A 20,994-nucleotide genomic window follows, 5' to 3' on the forward strand; every position below is an offset into this window, starting at 1 on the left:
AGTCTGCCCCCGACCGGAGTGTGATGGTCTGGGGAAATGGAGGGAAGTCATTGGGGAGGCGCGGTGGCAGAGCAGGCGGTATTTGTTTTGCCTCTGCCTTTGTTATTGTTGCCCCTGTAGCCGCCTCTTTGGTAACCCCTTGTAAAGGTGGATTGAGTAGGGGATTTGTATGCAGTGGAAGCGGAGTCTGAGGAGTAGCCTCTGGGTGTGCTCCGAAAGGAAGAGCGGCGAAAGGAGCGTCTGGGAGGGTGAGATTGTAAGGCTCCCATGGATTTTGCCGTGTCCGTGTCCTTTTTCATTTTCTCTAGGGCGTCATCCACTTTGGGGCCAAACCGATGTTCCTGGTCAAAGGGATGGTTGAGGATGGAGGCTTGTACCTCCGGTTTAAAACCTGATATCCTTAGCCAGGCATGGCGACGGAGGAGGACACTAGTATTGATAGCCCTAGAGGCTGTGTCTGCTGCGTCTAAGGCACAATGTATGGAGGTGTTAGTAATTGTTTTGCCCTCCTGAATTAGCTCATTGGTCCTAGCTTTGTATTTATCAGGGAGTTGGTGCATTATGGCTTCTAGCTCGTCATAATGGGCCCTGTCATACCTCGCTAGTAGTGCTTGTGTATTGGCGATACGCCATATATTGTCCGCTTGAGCTGCAGTACGTTTGCCTGATGCGTCCAGGAGTTTAGACTCTTTGTTAGGTGGTGGTGCATCACCTGACGCCTGAGAATTGGCCCTTTTCCCTGCTGTGGATACCACCAAAGAATCTAGTGGAGCTGGCCCTCTGATGTAGGAGGGGTCTGTTGGGGCGGCTTTATATTTTTTCTCAATGCGCGGGTTAATGACCCTGGGCCTGACAGGGTCCTTAAAGACCTCCGGCGCATGTTTTATAACACCTTTTAGCATAGGCAATATGGAGGTGGTCCTATGTGTGGTGTCAAATGTGTCTAGGAGGAAATCCTCCTCCACTGGGTCGGTATGTAAATCTACCCCGTGGTAGTGTGCCGCCCTTTGCAATAAATGATTGAACCCAAAGGAGTCTTCTGGTGGATAAGGTCTGGAAGGGTAAAGATCGTCTTGTGGGACGTTAGGGACATCAGGGATATTATAATCGTCCCATGGGTCTGGGGATCCTGTGGGAGTGGGGTCCCCTGTAGGTATATCTTGGGGTACATCCCCTTTATCGTCGTATGGATCCCCTTGATCATCATCATCCGGGAATGGAGTGGGGGAATGATGAGGTGGGGGTGGTGGAGGAGGTAGAGGAGGTGGAGGAGAGGGAGGTGGTGGAGGTGGTGGAGGTGGGGAAGGTAGTCTGAAAGGGGAGGTAGCAGAGTCCTTCCTTTTTGGAGGTGAAGGCGGAGCAGGTTTGTCTAATTGTCTCTTTTTGATAGAGAGCATTAAATGTCCAGTTTTGAGATCCTTAGTTAATGTCTTTTGTAAGGGATCCGGTGTAAATAGTTCTGGAGAGGTTGGTTGGTCCGTCGGCGCCGAAGGCATCGGGGCCGTTGATCTTTTAGGCTTGTCGGTGCTGGTTCGTTGTTTGGAACCATGCTTGGGAAGCTCCGGTTGTTTCGTCAGCGCCGAGATGGATTTCGGCTTCGAAATGTCGGTGCCGGTGGTCTTGTGGGCTTTTGTCGGTACAGAGGATGGGGTCGGTGCCGAGGAGCTGGGTCTCGACCCAGAGTGTTTCGGTGTGGGGCTCGGTGTCGAGATGGAGGCCGGTTTCTTTCTCGGTGCCGAAGGGTGTTTATCGGCTCTGTTGGTGGGCTGGCTCGAGCCCGAGCCGCCTGAAGGCTTAATTGGCTTCTTTACCGGCCCCGAAGGTGCGGTGTGGGAAGCAGTGTCTTTGGTATTGCTTAGGCCCGAAGGATGAACGCGTGACCGAAGCCTTTTTCGGTGCCGGCGAGGGTGTGTGGGGGGGAGAACAGTAGTACTCACGACCCTCTGTGCCGGAGTGATGTCCTCCACATATGAATCGTCGGCTTCGGAGGCGCTGACGAATCCCTCGTCGGTGTGGTGTTCTTCTAGAGCGTCGACGCCTTCCCCGAAGATGTCGTCCGGGATCGCCATCGAAGAGTGTGCCATGGTTCTTCTGGCTCTTCGGTCCCAAATCGTTTTCTTGGACCAGAAGGATTTACACGCCGGACAGTCTCGAGCCTCGTGTTCAAGGGTGAGGCAGAGGTTGCACACCTCGTGGAGATCGGTGTGGGGGAATTTTGACCCACATCGAGGACACTTTTTAAATGGAGTCCTTTCCATTAGGCAGGACCGGAGCTTGGGTAGGTTCGAAGGCTGCCGTCGACGACTGGAACCGAAGGTCTTGTCGATGAGAGGCGCGTCGAGTGGGGAGATTGCGATCGAAAACAATACCACGAATTGGAGTGAGGATTGCGCGTCGATCGTCGAACTGGAAGCTGTTCGGAACCGGAGCGCGAAGATTACATTCGAGCCTGATGGCGGAAAAAAAACAATCGGAGGATGGAGCCGAAGCCCATGCGCAATACGATCCAAGGGAAGAGTCACCGAACTCGTGACTTCCAAAGACTTTCCAAGAGGAAAAACAAACTGCAAACATCCGGGCCCAACACCAGATGGCGATCTATGCACAAGTGTGTAATCTGCAGCTCATATGCCTCGAACAGCTAGTTTCTGGGAGTGGTGGGGTTTATATACTGAGAATGCAACGTAACATAAAAGATTATATTAAATAAATGGAATGCTGAGTCAGTACTTCAAAGAAGGACACTATTTAACATTCTTATATTGCATGGTAGCCCCCAGAGGCATGTAGGCGATTTACCTCAAAATATAAGACCGGTACATATAAGGGTTTGAAAGGATAAATTGCAAACAAGTGAGCAAAGAGCTAAGCTTCAAGCTGCAGTGCAAAAAAGGTGGCAACAATGAGTTGAGGATGGAAACCGGAATAGAAGCTGTTTGGAAGGGAGAAAATGGTTGAGACCAAATCGGTGTATCCAAGAGACAGGAGAAGTACATTTCTAACTGCTTCTTGAACGTTAGAAAGGAAGGCAGAGTTACAAAAAATGTAGTAGCAAGTTTCATGCTGAGGTCGCTACCTGAGAGAAGGAGCAATTTATGTGAATTAAGTTTTTAACTTATGTACAGTTAAAACTAAGGCATACAAAGACGCAATTAACATCTTCTGGGATGGAGAACCAATCACACAAGTGTTTATAGCTCCTATATGCTAGACAATAGAAATCTGGTTACACTGGGTCCCATGACCAATGACATCCAACTGGGAAACTTCAGAGGAACTAGGGTAAGCTTAGAAGTGTGTGTGTCACAATGGTAATGGTGCCAGACAGCTTTGTAACAGATATGTTGGGCCCACTGAGTTAATGGTTCAGATTTTGATAATGGTTTCTGCTAATGAATTTGAAAAACCCAACACTCAAAGCAGATTCCCAACCTTGTAAAAAAAGGTTTCCTGTAGTTACTTCCAGGGAATCCTTAGGACGGTACATTAGTGACCTGGTATCCAGTTACAGGTGCCAAGTGGAGGGACACAAGTCTAGTTTACTGGAGCCCAATGCCCACTCAACTACATTGGAATTTGTGTTTGGCAAGTGGGTCAATATCCACCAGGTGTCCTTTGAGAGGAATACATCTGAAAGGGCCTAAAGCTTCAAAAGACCAATCACAGTCGACATTTTCAAATGGCAGCAACATCCACAGGTTAAAGGAACCCACAGCGAAGACTGAAGTGACTAGCTTAACTCTGTTCTGGACAAGAAGTCTTAACCGCAGCATTAACCATCAGCATCTTCGTGCCCTTAAAGACAGATCCTAATGGTTGCAGATATAGAGCAATATTTTCCTCCTATGTGATGGAACTCCATGACAAGGGTCTAAGTACAGATTTCTCTACACTTCCAAGGTGACAGAGGATGTAGGCACAGACACACAAAGGGCACTAGGATGGCAAGATGCGCAGGCTCACCTGTCTAAGTTGATGAAGATGATGGATAAGCTCTTCCACTCTGACATCTTATACATTCTGGGCAGAATAAACAGGGCAACCGTGTAGCTCTTTGCAAGATTCACGTTGTCAAGATGTATTTATTTTATTTGAAGTTTTTTAAACCACGAGTAACCACCCTGTGGTGGGTGTCCTGGAATTTTGGGGTATGAGTGCATTGAATAGACAGTAAAAAGTTGTAATATAGTACAACTACTAGACCCAGTGGTGGAAAACAGTTTCATCCAACAGTGGTGGACAGTAAAGGGAGACTGCCCTCTATCAAATAGATGACTATATGACAAATATTTGAAAGAGCAAGAGTCATGAGAAGCTCAGTGAAGAGGTGAAGTCTGGCATAAGCGTCTGACGGCAGGAAAATAGGATCAATCAGCTGAGGGCTACTGTGAAGTAGGTATATTTATTTAAGTGCTAAGACAAAGAGGTGAATCTTTAGGATCTTGTCAATTCAAGGTAGTAATTGCAGTTTCATATAGAGAGGTAGGGTGGAGCAAACGGTGGAGTGCAGGACTTGGACAGATTAATGTAATTTATCCTGTATCTCAACAGTTGGGTCAACAACAAGATAAGGTTTGGTGGACCTGAGGTCTCCAGCAGGTTGATATTGGACAAACAATCTTGCAAGATAGATTGGTTAGAAAACATGGAGTAACTTAAGTTCAAGGCACAGTGCGTTAAATGTCTCTCTTTTACTTGGAGCCAATGGAAGGATTTCAGAGCTGGTGTAATGTGGTTGTGTACTTTCAGGTCAAACAAGAGGTGAATAGTTCTGAACTCTATGGATGCTGAAAGTTTGTTGCAATAATCAAAAGTAACATAACCATGGTGAGGAATAGGGAAACATTCTGAGTGCAGCATGATGGACTACTGTCTTCGAGATTGCATTTAGATGAGATGTAAATAAGATATTGCAATCAAGAATCACAGTCAAAATGCATGTTTTATTCATTGGGGTTGGGGTCTAGCTAGTAACACTGGCTTACAAAAGAGGGCTAGACTAGGGGGGCAGGAGCCGGGCTTCAGTTTTGTCATCATTTAGGCACAGGCAATCACTCTATGTGTGTCAATGAACCTGGCAAAGGCAATATGAATAATTGGGAAGATTACCAGGTTCACTGACAGAGTCACCTCAATGTGGATCACCAAATGTGCCCCTAGCAGCATCTTTGCAAAGCTGAGCAGATGACTTTCGGTCCAATTTGTCAAATAAAAATATATACATAAGAAACATAACTGTGTAGTATTAAAGTTACATTTGTCTCACATATGTATTTATTTCCTCAAAAGTAATTCAAGCCATGAGAAAGGTAAATAACATTTAAGTGGTTGGAGGAGCAATGGCCTTTGCAAAGGAAAGGGAGAGTAAACAAATGTTTGTGAAGCAATACAGCCTCATCCTCCTAAATGAGAACAAAATGGTTACTTATCTTTAGTAGTAGTTTTGTAGCCTGATCAATGTTTGGGATTCACATGCAACACATTTTTCCGCCATACAGTGGTTGTTTCAGGAACAGTATTTTTTGTTTTTGTTTTATTTATTTATGTTGGCATCGCAGTCAACCATTTGATGCTATGTCCCTTCCTGGATTACATCAGAGGCACGTCCCTGAAGCCCCTCTGGCAAAACTGCACCTACAGGTAAGTAACCATTATGTTTTGCAGAGTGAATCTTTTCTGGATTCAAATTCTGTGCACTGACTTTGTAGCAGGTTTTATCTTCTGAGGAGGTTAGACTACAATGAGTTTTATTTACAAAATAGATGCGTTAGTACTTTCTGTCCCACCTGAGCTTCCTGGTTTGAAACAATGTCTACATAGTAGTGTACGGTAAAGGTGTGTTTTGAAGACCAAGTGGCAGCCCTGCATATACCCGTAATGGAGATATTAGCAATGAAGGGGAGCGTTGCTCCCTTCTTTCTTGTGCAGTGTGCTTTTGCTTCCAAGCGAATTTCTGATGCTGTATGGCGACTTTATATTGTCTGAACTATTCATCAGGCTATAGTCCCTTTGCTTACTAGTGAGCCATTTGAGGCCTCTGCAACAGAAACAAAGAATTGGTTTCCTTTCTGAAAATGTGGGTTTCCTAAAAGTAACCCATGGCAGGTCTTCTGATGTCTAGTGTGTCAAAAACTTGCTCTGCTGAATATTTTGATTGTCGGAAAACTGTTTGTAGCTGTTCAGTTTGATTGAAGTGAAAGGATGAGACCACTCTGGAAGGAAGAGTGGGTTTGTTCGCATTACCGCTCCATTTGGTGGGTTTTCAGGTAGGGCTCTTGCACTTGCTTGTAATTCACTAACCCGTCATAAGGACGTGATTACCACCAAAAAGGCTGTCTTTAAAGGTCAAAAATGCATCAGCTCAAAGGGTGGTTGCAGACGATGGGTAATCACAATACTGAGGTTCCACATTGGTGTGGGTGCTGTATCTTGTTGCACCTTCCAGAAATCTCTCACTGACTAGTGTTCAGAAGAGGCTTATGCCTATTACACTACTTGAGTAAGCAAATATGGCTGCAAAATGAACTTTTAGTGAAGCATAAGAGAGACCTTCATTATATGAGGTATTTTAGTCATTATGCCTAGCTGATTCCAGGCACTGCCCTGGTAAATCAGTGTGTGAATGCATTCTATTTTGTGGTGTAGCTTCACCTCGTGGACGGTCTTCCAGCTTCCCTTAATATTTCCATGGTTCTTGCAAATAAAAGTAGGTGCCCAAACTCTATTCCCTCAGGAGCCATGATGCCAAGCTGTGTGTGGCTCTAGATGAAACACTTGTCCTCCCTTCCCCATTCCCCTCGGCAATGTTAGTAGGTCCTTATACACTGGCAGTGGTACCACTCAGCCCTGTGCCATCTTTACTGGGTGGGAGAACCAAGTCTGTCTTCCCCCTTGTGGGCAGATTAAGATTAGTTTCATGGTTGTCAAAGGTATTGAAAGGGGGAAATGTGTATGCAGATTTCCCTGACCAGACCATACTATTGACAGGGCATTGCCCGGTGACCAGTAGTTTGTGAATCTGGCTGCAAAGCTTTGCCATTTTGCCTTTTCCGGAGTCAAAAAGAGATCTGAACATGGTGTACCGCACTTCTGAATACATTAGCTACCACTTGTTCTTTCAGCTCCCACTCGTGAGGTACTTGCTTGGATGCTTAAGCTGTTTACCTCTTTATTTTGTATTCCTGGTATAAGTATTGCCACCGATGTCATGTGTCTCTGTATGGCCCATGTCCAAATTTCCTGTGCTAGCGTGGACAGTCCATGTGACCTTGTCTCTCCTTGTTTGTCGAGGTAAAACATGGTTTTGAGTTCTCCATCTGGAAATGTACAAAAGAATAAGTTACTTACCTTCGGTAACGATGTATCTGTAAGAAACATTAGTTAGTTAGATTCCTCACCTTAGAATATCCCCAGGCGTCAGACTGGATCCGGAAGATTTTTCGTCAGCAATACCCCTTGCGCGTCGCTAGGCGTCGTCTGCGGCTCCGCGTCCGACGTCGGCGTCGTGCGCCGGAATGACGTCAGAGTACTTAGACGCCGCCCTCGCGCGCTGACATGAGTTCTTGTACATAGCTTTCCGCGCCAGGAACGCAGAGCCATGCAAGAGACCGACACTGGTGCCAAAAAAGTCTAGGGCCCTGAAAGGGATAGCCTTAACCCTAGATGTCAGTTCGCAGAACGGGGAGGATGGGTGGGTCGGTGAGGAATCTAACTAACTAATGTTTCTTACAGATACATCGTTACCGAAGGTAAGTAACTTGTTCATCTGAAAGAAACACGTTAGTTAGATTCCTCACCTTAGAATAGATACCCAAGCAATACCAACCCCGGTGGTGGGTCTGCGAACCAAGATCACACCAGAAAGTCCTGGAGGACAGAACGGCCAAAGAAGCCATCCCTCCGGACTTGGCTGTCTAGGCAATAATGCTTGGCAAACGTGTGCAGTGAAGCCCGCGTTGCCGCCTGACAGATGTCCTGCAAAGGGACTCCCCGTCCCAAAGCAGTAGTAGCCGCTGTGGCCCGAGTAGAATGGGTGCCCAGCCCAACAGGTGGGTCCTTTTTTGCCAAGGAATAACAGATTTTTATACACAAAACGACCCACCAGGAGATGGTCAGTTTGTGCACAGCTTTGCCCTTCTTTGCACCCACGTAGCCAACGAAAAGCTGGTCGTACACTCGGAACTGTTTTGTGCGGTCCAAATAAAAGGAGAGCACACGTTTTGGGTCCAGACGGTGGAGCCGCTCTTCCTCTTTGGAAGGATGCGGAGGCAGAAAGAAGGTGGGCAAGGTGACAGATTGCCCAAGATGAAAGGGGGTCACCACTTTCGGTAGAAAGGAAGGACGAGGTCGAAGGACAACCTTGTCCGGATGAACAGATAGAAAAGGAGGCTTGGACGATAGAGCCTGGAGCTCACTCACCCGTCTAGCCGAGGTGATGGCTACCAGGAAAGCAGTCTTAAGATTTAGAAGACGAAGAGGACAATTGTGAGGAGGCTCAAAGGGAGCGCACATCAGGAATGTTAAGACAAGATTCAAGTCCCACTGAGGCATTACGAAAGGGACAGGAGGGAACGTGTGAGTAATGCCTTTAAGAAAGCGTGACACTACAGGGGACTTGAAAAGAGAGGGCTGATCAGGAAGCCGTAAGAAGGCAGAGAGGGCAGCAAGATAACCTTTCAAGGTGCCCAGGGCAGAGCACTGCCGGGCCAAAGAAAGAAGAAAGAGGAGAACCTCAGAAAGAGGGGCGGAAAGGGGATCCACAGCCTTTGCGGTGCACCATGCCACAAATTTGTTCCACCGGCAGGCGTATACCGTCTTTGTGGAAGGACGTCTGGCTGCCAGAATGATATCACAGACTTCAGGAGGCAAGTCAAATGGCATCAACTGCTGCCGCTCAATCTCCACGCATGGAGGTGGAGGCTGGACAGGTTCGGGTGGAGGACCGTCCCCTGCTGTTGAAGATCCTCCCGAAGGGGCAGACGTATCGGAGGATCGGTCAACATACCGAGTAGCTCGGGATACCAGTACCTTCGTGCCCAATCCGGAGCCACCAAAATGACTTGGGCCCGGTCGCGCCTGATCTTCTTCAGCACTCTGGGCAGAAGTGGTATAGGCGGAAAGGCGTACAACAGACCGCAACTCCACTCGCGACGAAAAGCGTCGCCGAGCGAGTGCCGCCTTGGAAATTCCAACGCGCAGAACTGCTGACATTGCGCGTTCTCTTCGGTGGCGAATAGATCTAACCAAGGCTCTCCCCACTGCTGAAAGAGACCTTGCGCCACCTCGGAGTTCAGACGCCATTCGTGATCCATCATGCACCGGTGGCTGAGTTTGTCTGCTCTGGCGTTCAGAGAGCTCGCCAGATGTTGAACCACCAGGGTGATGCCCTGGTGTTCCAGCCATGTCCAGAGGCGCAGAGCCTCCTGACAAAGGGTCCACGACCCCACCCCGCCCTGTTTGTTGCAATACCACATGGCGGTGGTGTTGTCCGTGAACACCTGCACGACACTTCCCCGGACAGAGGGAAGGAAGGTTTTCAGTGCAAGTCGGATCGCTTTCCGCTCCAACAAGTTGATGTGGAGGCGAGACTCCGCCGGAGACCAGAGGCCTCTGATCTCCACCTCTCCCATATGGCCACCCCATCCCAGGAGGGACGCATCCGTCACTACGACATGCTCCGGAAGGGGTAGGGAGAGGCTCTTGCCCGTGACCCAATCGCGGTCCGTGAGCCACCACAGCAACTGCTGTGCAGTGCCCTCCGAGATCAAGACCTGGTCCGACAGGTTGCCGTGATGCTGGGCCCACTGAAACTTCAGGTCCCACTGCAGAGCCCGCATGCGCCGCCTGGCGTGATGCACTAGTAGGATGCAGGAGGCCATCAGCCCCAGAAGCCGCAACACTAGCCTGACCGAAACCCAGGATAGAGGCCGAAAGATGGGAATCAGGGCCTGTATATCCCGGACCCGCTGTTCCGGGGGATGAACCCGGGACTGCGCCGAATCGAGAACCGCTCCGATGAAAAGGAGCTTCTGAGAGGGGCTCAGGTGTGACTTCGGCACGTTGATGGAAAACCCCAGCAAATGCAGGATATCCGCAGTAGTCTGGAGGTGGGGGACGACTGCCTGGGGCGAGCCCGCCTTCAACAACCAGTCGTCGAGATAGGGGAAGACTGGAACCCCTGATCTGCGCAGATGAGCTGCGACCACCGCCATAACTTTCGTGAACACCCGAGGGGCACTAGTAAGGCCGAAGGGGAGCACGGTGAACTGAAAGTGCTCCTGACCCACCGTGAACCGCAGGTAATGCCGGTGGGCCGGCAGGACGGGGATGTGGAAATATGCGTCCTGCAAGTCCAACGCTACCATCCAGTCTCCAGGGTCGAGGGCAGCTAGAACCTGAGCCAAAGTCAACATTTTGAACCGTTCCTTCCGGAGGAAGGCATTGACGTTCCGGAGGTCCAAGATAGGGCGTAGGCCTCCTTTGCCCTTCTTGAGAACTAGAAAGTAGTGGGAATAACAACCACGACCTACTTCTGGGCTCGGAACGCGCTCGACGGCCTCTTTGGCCAAGAGGGCCGAAACTTCCTCTCGCAGAAGATTCAAATGATCCTCCGAGATACGGTGGTGCTGCAGTGGCATGGCTGGAGGGGTCGTCTCGAAGGGGAGGGAGTAGCCCCTTCGGACGATTTGCAGCACCCACCTGTCCGAAGTAATGGTACGCCAGTGGAGCAGGTGATGGCGAACCCGGCCTCCCACTGGCGTGGAATGGGCCTGAAAGCTCGGACTAGGAAGGCTTTGAGGCGGATGCTGCCGGGGTGGATGTGGACTGACCGCGTCGTCCTCCAGTACCGCCTCGGCGGAAACCACGTCCGCGACCGCGTGCAGGCTTGTTCTGCGGCCGGTGGCTAGGCGGACGTGAGGAGGTGCCCCTTCCTTGGCCACGAAAGGAGCGAAAAGCGGAAGTTTGTGGCCGCGGGGCCGAGAGGCCCAAGGACGTGGCCGTAGCCCGGGAGTCCTTGAAGCGAGCCAGCGCACTGTCCGCTTTCTCACCAAAAAGGCGAGCGCCATCAAAAGGCATGTCCATGAGGGTGCTCTGGACATCCCCTGAAAAGGACGTGGACCGCAGCCAGGCGTGACGTCGAAGCGCCACCGTGGTAGAAATCGCCCTACCCAGCGAGTCCGTAGTGTCGAGTCCACATCGGATTGCATGGCGCGCTGCATCTCTCCCATCGGCCAGGGCCGAGGAAAGCCGCGCCCGGGCCTCCTCCGGGCACAGTGGCAGCACGTCCTCCACCGCATCCCACAGAGAGTGGGAATAACGGTCCAAGAGACAGGCGGTGTTCAAAGACCGCAGGCCCAAACTGAGCGAGGAGAACAGCTTCTTAACAAACTGTTCCAGTCTCTCCGGAGGAGCGGACGGGAAGGAGGATTGGGAGGTAGAGGCCTGGATAACTAGACTTTCGGGGGGGGGGGGGGGGTGTTGGGACAGAAAACTGGGGTCGCCCGGAGCAGGGCGGTGGCGCCTGGCAACGTTCCTATCCACAGGAGGGACTGTGGAGGGCTTGGACCAGGTGCCCTGCAGAACGTCAGTGAGGGCCTCATTGAATGGCAGCAGAGGCTCAGTGGAGCATGCGGCAGACTGAAGCACCTCAGTGAGGATGTTAGTCCTCACAGCCACGGCAGGCAGCTCAAGCCCAAGGGATTCGCCGCCTTGCGCAGCACCACATAAAAAGCTGCACCCTCCTCCGAAGCCACAGTCGGAGGAGAGATGAATCCAGTGTCCGGTGAGGTATCCAACCCACTGGCCTCCCCCAGTTCATCTGCCCAGTCCGGTGCATGTTGGCTCTGAAGGGCCATAGGGTCGTCAGACCCCTCCCAGTCGCCCCAGTCATCCGATTCCTGGTAAACAGGAGGAATGATCGGAGCCGGTCGATAGACAATATGTGTCTGATACGGCGTCGGGCGGCGCCGCATCGGCGTCGGGACCGGACAGGGGCTGAACCGGGGATCGACGTCGACCGGAGCCGGCGTCGGGGGTGGTATCGGTGTCGGCGCTGGCGGAGGAGGCGTAACGAGGTCGACCGGCGTCGACGGGGGCCCAGGCTCGGGCCCCTCGGGGACCTGCGGCGTCGGGGCCGGAGCTTCCAACGGCGCCGGAGCCGCCGGCATGCGAGGTCACCCAGTCGAGTCCGCGGGGCCCGAAGACGCGCCAGCGGGCGTCGACGGCAGGGCCAGGCTCCTCATGGCCGAAGGAAGGCACTGACCTCCGCCGGCGTCGCGTCAGTCCCAGGGACCGTCGGGTATGGGGACTTGCGCGGCGCCTGCGGCTCCTGCGGAGCCGCGGGGGTGGAACCACCCGGACCCTCGGCCGAGTCGCGCGACCGGCGAGGGGAGTCCGAAGAGCGGTGTCGCCTCTTGGACTTCTTGGAGTGCCTCGACTTACCCGAAGACTTCGAGCCAGACGAGTGACGATGGCGAGTGCGGCTCCGCGACCGATCCTTGGACCTCCTCCTGGACCGGGATCGAGAGCGGCGCGGAGCCGAGTGGCGAAGCTCGAGAAGCTTGCGGGACCGCTCCCGCCTAGCTTTCGAGGTCAGGGCCATACAATCGGAGCACGACGACGCGTCGTGGTCGAGGCCCAAGTAGTACAGGCACCGGCGGTGATGATCGGTCACCGACATCAGTCGGTGACAGTCGTCGCAGGCCTTGAAACCAGGCATCCTACCGGCACCAGAGTCGAGAAATGACCAAAAAGAGTCAAAAAAGTTAGTCAAAAATTGACTAAAGGGGTAGCTCTCCTGGATCGGCGCTTACTGGCGCGGAAAAAAGAAGAACTGACGTTAGCGCGCGAGGGCGGCGTCTAAGTACTCCGACGACGTCATTCCGGCGCACGACGCCGACGACGGACGCGGAGCCGCCGACGACGCCTAGCGACGCGCAAGGGGTATTGCTGACGAAAAATCTTCCGGATCCAGTCTGACACCTGGGGATATTCTAAGGTGAGGAATCTAACTAACGTGTTTCTTTCAGATCTTCTTGTTATCTGTGGTTAAAACAGTTTCAATTTTCAATTCTAGGAAGACCATCTTGAATTCCAACACATTTATGTGACTTACTGCATCTTGTTGACTCCACAGGCCACTGTGGGCCCCCTACTGTGAACACGAGGTTTAAATTGTGATGATGACCGCAGGAGATGGAAGATTGAATGTTCTGCCTATCATAATGTCTGTTTTGTTGCACCACTGTAGCTCTCTGTGGATTCTTTCTGTTACAACCAATACATCCTCCCAACTCACTGTCGACTGTGACCACTATCTCTGTAGCCACTCATGTTATGGTTTCATGTGCAGTTTTTATTGGAAAGCAGGAAGTCATTATAATCATCAATTCCGCCACTATCTTCATTGTCAGAGCTTGCTCCTTCTGGTAAAGGTGAATTTGGTCTGTTAATGTCAGGATTATTTATGGGTATACATGAATACCCTTTGCTCTCAGGTGAGCCGCCTCACAAGCTAGACATTTTGTAAACACTCTGGTGCAGTGGCGGCTGGCGACATTTTTAAATGGTGTGGTAATAATAACGGACTGGTATTGCGGGTGATGCCAGAACTCCTGAAGGGAGTTGGAAAGACCATCAGACAGCCTTGTTTTAAAGCAACGTGGTGCGTGTAACTACATATTTCCCAAATAAACGGAATGAAAAGTTATCAGCGTAAAAGTCAATTCAAAAGAGGTACTCATTAAATATTCTGATACTTCAGAGTTTGCCCCTGAAGCATTGTGTATTTGCAGTAGTAAATACTATAATTTGCAGTAGTAAATACTATACCCGATGCGATACATAATGAAGAAAAATGGAATGTGGTAGCAGTAGTGATGCTAGTGGAGAACCGGCTTTGTTTAATAAAGGTCACAGGCGCTCATTTATCAAGACACCAATTGGTGTATGACGCACATTTCTCGTGTAGTGAGTAGAGACTGAATGAAAGCAACAACGCTCCATTGTAAGGTGAATGCTTTAGTGACTATCTTCAATTAAATCAACATCCACACTTTGTCTCGATACTCAAAAGGGATATGATTTTGAAGGCAACGTTGCAGCAACTTCCTCAACATCAGTGTGAAGTATTAAGAACACTTACTATTCTGCAGTCCTAAAGCAGTTTCCCATCTGCATGCTCGATTGTAGAGGAGGCAGGAATGCTGTAAATATTAAAGCAAGCTAATGCTGAACGTATCTTGTAAATTCTTGCAACTGCCTAACACCAGATTTATGGCTTAAATAGCATCTTTAAAATCATTCAATAGATGAATGAAGGAGAAATCTGCTGAAACCGAGGAGTATTTATTTTTATAGTACTGGCAACTCATGGATTAGACTAAACAAAAGTTACTGCTGTTTTTATGATCCCAAGGCCCTGCGAAATTCAGAAATGTGTACCTTGTATAGCACTGTTATGTGTGTGTAGCCAATCAATATGGCTTTGCAGCAGCTGGAAAAATGATAACCAGGAAAGACGATTCCAAGAAGACTATATTTCCCTCGAAGATGCAGCAGATTTTGATTCAAATAATTCCCAATCGCCGCTTGACTGAAAGATGGAGCACTTGTGACATGTGACGCAGAGCTACAGCCAGCAGCGCCCAGACAAGCCTTACTACATTGGCACCATGCTCTACTAAAGCACCGTCTCTTTTTTATAGGAATAAAGGGCTGCTGAACGGTAAGCCCTGCGTAATAGTGTCAACAATCTGAGCATGCGCACATGCACAGTATCGGCCTGCCACTGCCTGACTACCTCACCCACATTCCAACCTCAAACCAAGCAGTCCGACCCAGGTACACTGAAGTCAAAAAAAAAAAAAAGCACATATCCATTAGTATGGCGTTGTGTGCTCTAATGTACTAGCCGCCCCAGCTCTGGTGACAGTTTTATCCTAAATGGCAAAACACTGGACTGGTATTGTACCTTGTCCATGACAAACCTAAGGATTTTCATGTGTCCGCTGTTCATCAGCATGTGTAGGTATGCATCCTTGAGGTCTATAGTTGCCAAGTAGTCTTCCTTATGCAGTTGTTAAATGGCCTCGAGCAGAGTCGTCGCATTGAATTTTTGGGTCTTGACGTGTTTGTGAAAACTCTCCGGTCTAAGATGGTTCTCAAAGTCTTGTATGGCTTTGGTACGAGGATGTAAACACAGTATACTCCCGACTCATCTCTTTTACTAGAACTCTTCTGCTTTTGCCAGTTTGCACAATAGATCCTTTAAATCCTCTTTGAGGCTACTTTGCTCTTCGTTATTCAACATCTTTCATCTTGGGCGGACGTTTGGTTGTTGTTTTAGTAGTTTGATATAGTCTCCATGTTGGATAATGTTTAGAAGCCACCGGTTAGAAGTGATGGCACTCTATTTTCGGAGAAATTCTCAGATTCTCCCCTACACTGTGTTAGTGGACCCCCTGGTGTAGAGTCACTTGCAGGAAGGCACTGCCCTCATTGAAATTGATCCCCTACCTCACACTCTCCCACAATAGGGCTGCCTTGGCATACTGGTGTAGTGTCACTCCATTGGTTTCCTGTGGGAAGAGGCCAGTGGCATGAAAGATGAGTTCACTGCTACTGGTTGGCCCTCTCCCCTTGTGGGAGGACTTTTACTTAGAGTGGGTGCTCCTCTGAAGAGTCCCTTGAATTAAAAAGCTCTCACTGATCTTGTAGTCATTTGCTTCATGTTCTGGAGAGCCTTGTCCACAAGATTTCCAGTCAGGGTGTCTGCAGTGAAAGGCATGTTGATGACGACTGCCTGTACTTCCTGCTTGAAGCCAGGCACCTGCAACCAAGCAAGTCTCCTCAAGGGGTGCCTGAGCAAAATGGTCTACTAAAAGCCTCTCTTTTAAACTGGTCATTCCCTACAGTATAACACTCTTTGCCCTTTTTTACACTGGTCAGGAGGATGTGGTTTCAAATCTTCAATTTCTTCCCTATACTGATCTCCGCCATCTCTATACACTTGCTTTTCTTGTGGGGAAGTGGACCCATGGTTGTCAGTGTATTTGCTCTTTTCTGAGCTGTGATAACAATAACAGAGTCTACCTTCACACTGCCCCTAATGTAGGCTAGGTCTTAAGAAGATCGTTCATATTTTTCTTTGAACCCTGTGATCACTATCTTAACAACAGCGGGCTCCTTAAAAGCCTCCCTTCCTTGGTCCAGAATGCTAGGTAGCATTGAAATGTAGGAGTACTTCCTTTCAGAGGGCATGAGAGTTCTCCCCCCCTCCCCAAACAGGATTTGGTATGAACTTCCTCTAATTTTACTCCATACTGGTCTGCAGCTCTCGAGGACTGTGTTGTATGTGGAACTTTCATATGGTGGGGAGGGTCTTGCGATTATGCATCTACTTCTTCTGGGGAGTCTGTTTCAACATACTGCCAACCTTCATATATTGAGCCTTCCCCACCAAAGAACTTGTGTTAAACCGGACTTCACTGGGTTGCCCTTTGTATTCATAGATCTCCAAGACTAGCTCCTCTGTAGGTTCAGGGGCAGCTGGAGCCTCCAGTTATCATGGCTCTGTCTTTGGTTCTTTCGCATAAAGAACTTTCCCTTGAGGAGGAAGGCTAGGGATCTTGTATACCTTTAAGGAATTATCAAACTCCTTTTTCTGTTGAAGCACAGCCAACTTTGAACCGGTTTCTTTCTCTCAACTTTTTTGTTCGATGTCCTCTTCTTTGGTGTTGAAGGTTCTGTTTCACTAACTTTCTTCACCCTCTTGCCCCCTCGATTGCCCTTTGGAGTTGCCTCGATTGCCCTTTGGAGTCGAGGCCAGATTTGATGGTTTGCCATCACCAGAATACTTAATTTTGGATCTGTGAGGTTCTCTGTGGTTTTGTTTACCCTCAACTACCAAAACATTTGGCGCATGGGTGGTTTTAGAGTGTTTCAACTTAGATTGTTTCTGCTCAGTGCCCAAGCACTGTTGTGGTGTTACCTGACACTTGCTTCCCTTACGGGTAAACTTCTTCAGCGCCTTCTACTGTTTGCCGGAGACTTTTTTTTCAAGGTCTGAAGATTTTCCTTGCACCAGTTCTGTTCCCTCCAGATTTCCCTCCTTGCTGGAGACTTCCAGTTCATCCCTGTGATGTGTTTCTGCGTCAGTGCTATTGTGTGGTGAGCCCTCGGTTGCTTCTCCCTTACCTTCGGCGTCCTAGACTCAAATTCAAAACACGCTTTGCAGTCCCGATTGATGGTCCCTCAGCAAATAGATTACAGATTGTGTGGATTTGTGATGGTAGTTAGTACAGAGCCGAAAAGGGGTGTGCTACATAACGTCTTTTCATTCTCTGTCCAATGCTGTTGATGTCCTTGTGGGCCCTTCAGTGTCTTTTTGTGTTTCCCCTTCATATCCGTTGGTAGCTGAAGACCTTTCACATTAATCTAGTGTTTTTCAGTATTTTTCCAATAAAAAGGCCTTCTTTCCTGCTTTTCTACCCAGAGCTCTCATCAGTGAATCCAGACCCAATGGTGTAAATTAAGAATCTAAAGATAGTGACCACGCATTTAAGTAGGGACATAGCACTAAATGGTCAACACTGACAACCACACAAAAAAAAGAAAGGAATAAAAACACTATTCCGCATCCAGTCCCCATATAGAGGTATAATGCACAGCATGTGAATCCAGACAGATTCCCGCTGCACATTTAGGAGTTCTGCTGTTGGCCATGAGGCTATTAAGAGATTCTATAGTGGTTACAGGTATGAGTTGCACAGCTAGTTCTGAAATCTGTGGCAAGAGTGATAGGTCCTTATCTACAGCTAGAAGAGAAAGTTCTGCTTCAGGTGCATTTTAGTGTGTGGGGTCTCACCTGCTGCTGAGCCTGCTGGTCCTCTACGTAACGAGAATTGGCCGAGATGAGCTCTTCATCCAAGCGGCTGTAACGATCTGTATATTGCTTTGGAGCCACATTTCCACCAACGAGCATCTGCCCAAATTGAGAAACAGAAGCCAGAAAGGGGTAACAAATTTACAGAGGGCACCAAAGAAAGATTGAGAAAAAGAAAGAGAAAACAAAGAATAAAACAAGGAGGTTGTTAGAAAATTAGAAAGGAAGAAGAAAATAAATGTTTCATGAAGGACAGAGAACGTGGGAGGAAGGCCAGGGAGAAAAAAAAAAAAATAAGAGGGAGGTGTGTACAAAATTATACGGTAGCGCTGTTTCTACTGGACAGTCTAATTCACTGTCCTTCTTGAGTTATGGAGTACATTTTGGAGTCCCAAGTTTGTTTCTGGACACTGCCACTGAGTCTAGTTCGTCTGGTCAACTTGAGGCAACTACGGTTAGCTAGAATATCCACCAGTAATAAGGCCTAACCACATATTCCTCACTTTAGAGAATGAGCACCAAAGCAATGCCCCCTCTAAGGAGATGGGTCTGAGGAGTAAAGTTACACCAGGAAGTCCTGCAGGACCAAATAGACTAAATTATATCTTTGTTGACTTAAGACTCGAAGTAGTTATCTGGTGAAAGTATGGACATATTCTCATGTGGCTGCCTGGCAAATAGCCAAAATAGGAACATCACAAGCTAGGGCTGTGGCAGCTGCTTCCACCTTGGTAGAACAAGCCTAAGCCCCTCAGAAGGGTTCTGCTTGTGCAAAGTATAACAGTGTGATGCAAAAGTTCATCCATCTTGATAAGGTCCGTTTCTGGACCAACTTTCCCTTCTTCGCATTGGCAAACCCATTAAACAGTTGACTTTCATCACAATACTCCTTAATCCTATCAGTATAGAAACGAAGGGCATGGTGCAGATGTAACCAGTGCAGTCTCTCCATCTCTTTATATGGATGTGGCAGAAAAGAATAGGCTGCACATGTGGAAAAGTGACATCACTTTTGGAAGAAAGGATGCACAGCCTAAGCAAAAGCTTGTCGGGGAAAGGGTAGTGAACAAATTCTAACTAACAAGACCTGTAGCTCACTGACATGAAGTTCAGAACTGTAAGAAATACAGGGCCAGATGTACGACCATTTGCTTTTGCGACTCAAAAATTGTGAGTTGCAGAAGCAAATGTGCAACAGTGTCAGAGACCCTGTTAGCGATTCCCAATGAGGTCGCAAAAAGTGAGGCTCATGAATATTAATGAGACACTAGCAATTTGTGACCCCATTGGGAACGGCTGGCCCCTTCCCAGGGATGGTGGCCTGCTGGGCTCAGCAGACCATGTCTAGGACTGCTTGTAAATGAAGCAGTTTTTTTTTCCTTAAATGCAGCCAGTTTTCCTTTAAGGAAAACACGAAGCATTTAAAAATAATCAAATGAAACGCTTTAGTTTCATTTTTTAAGGGCACTGCCTGCCCTTAAAAAATATTATCCCATGCATTCCCAAAGGGGAAGGGGTCCCCTGGGGACCCCTTCCAGTTTGCGACTGCTTTACCACCTACTTGAAGTAGGTGGTAAATTACGACTGTTTTGCGACCCCAATTGTGATTGCAAAACAGTCATGCATAGGGCTCAGACTCGCTATTAGGAAGGGACGCCCTTGAAACGCCCCTTCCTAATAGCGAGTCGCAAATCCTAATTAGCGAGTCGCAAATAAATTGCGATTAGCTAATTAGGGTTTGTACATGGCCCTTACGTATTTTTGCATGCATAAACGGGTCGCAAACCCGTTTGAGCATGCAAAAATACTTCGTACATCTGGCCCACAGTTTTCAGGGTCACAAGCCTGAGACATGCTCAAATACCGAAGTTTGGTACCCTCCTCTATCGGAATGAGCTATGTTCGGTCCCGCTGACATTTTTCTTTAAGTACCCGTGGTATCAAAGGCAGGGGTAGAAAGTCATACAAGGAGCCAGCCGAGAATCAAAAGGTGGAACACATCTCCCAAGGCCCCTTGAGATGGAAACTACAATGTGCAAAATGTAGGACTGAGCATTTTTGGAGGTGGCAAAAAGGTCTAACAATGGTGCTCCCGATTCTGCAAAGATGCCCTGCATCATGTTCAGAAGCAATTGCTATTTGTGGTCTGCATGCAAGATGACGCCTGCCGAGTTCACCAGCCCTGATGCTCAAAGCAGGCCAGAGACCCCTGTTCTACACCTTGTCTAGGAAAGCTCCCAAGCTAAAATGTAATTCAGCCATCCCCAACACGACTTCCAGCAGAGTTTCAGAATATGGTCTGCCGCAGGTCAAGATGGGTTCTGTCATCTACCACTGGAGCCATCAAGCTCCGTCGGAGACACAAATCTTGTCCGACAGGTTTCCCAGATGTTGGGCCCACTGCAGATGCAGGTTCCATTATAGAGCCTGCATGTGCCACACAGTGTGGGCTACAAGCAGAATACAAGACTCACTGTAGAGATGGAAAAGCTTTCAAAGTGACTGTGTCCAATATGGTGCAGATAAAGGGTACCCTTGGAGAATGAAGAGGGAACTTACGAGTTGTTAAAGGGACCGTTATTATCTGCAGGTATCAGAAAGGAGCCGCAGACAAGCTCACCTTTATCGGCCAGTCGTCGAGGAACAGGAATGCATGTACCACCGGGAGGCAACCACTGACATGGCCTTCACAAAGAACCGAGGGGCTGATGCAAGGCTTAAAGACGCAGGATGGATAACTAGAAATTGTCTGATACTACCAGAAAGCGGGATACTTCCTGTGAGACTACAGGTCTAGTACAGGATTTGACTCGTTCTGCAGATTCGGAGGCATCATGCAATACTCCTGGTCCAAGGCTAGCTTAAACTGTACCAGACATCATCTTGAACTTTTTTGTCTGAGGTTTAAAATAGGTGTCAAGCCCCAGTTCTTTTTGGGGACCAGGAAGTAACATAACTAAGGGACCATTCCTTGCTCCACTTTGGAAACAAGCTTGAAAGCCCCCTTGGCGAGTTGGAAAGTATTCTAGTGTGGTACAGCTGGGCGAAAATAGGGGAAAGTGAGGAGAGGGCTTCCAGGAAGGGTAGGGCATGAGTGGCATGGAAAAACT

At 48.8% G+C, this 20,994-nt stretch overlaps 1 protein-coding gene across 1 annotated transcript in view; it reads right to left on the reverse strand.

Annotated features, from left to right (window-relative positions):
* STX10 (syntaxin 10) overlaps positions 1 to 20,994 on the reverse strand; it is a 145,177-nt gene that overhangs the window by 67,740 nt on the left and 56,443 nt on the right. The window contains exon 5 of the mRNA XM_085600703.1: positions 17,867 to 17,983. Coding sequence (XP_085456829.1) covers positions 17,867 to 17,983 — 117 coding nt within the window. The remainder of the gene's footprint in view (positions 1 to 17,866; positions 17,984 to 20,994) is intronic.

Source organism: Triturus cristatus, chromosome 4_2, assembly GCF_964204655.1.
Source record: "Triturus cristatus chromosome 4_2, aTriCri1.1, whole genome shotgun sequence".
Lineage (NCBI taxonomy): Eukaryota > Metazoa > Chordata > Amphibia > Caudata > Salamandridae > Triturus > Triturus cristatus.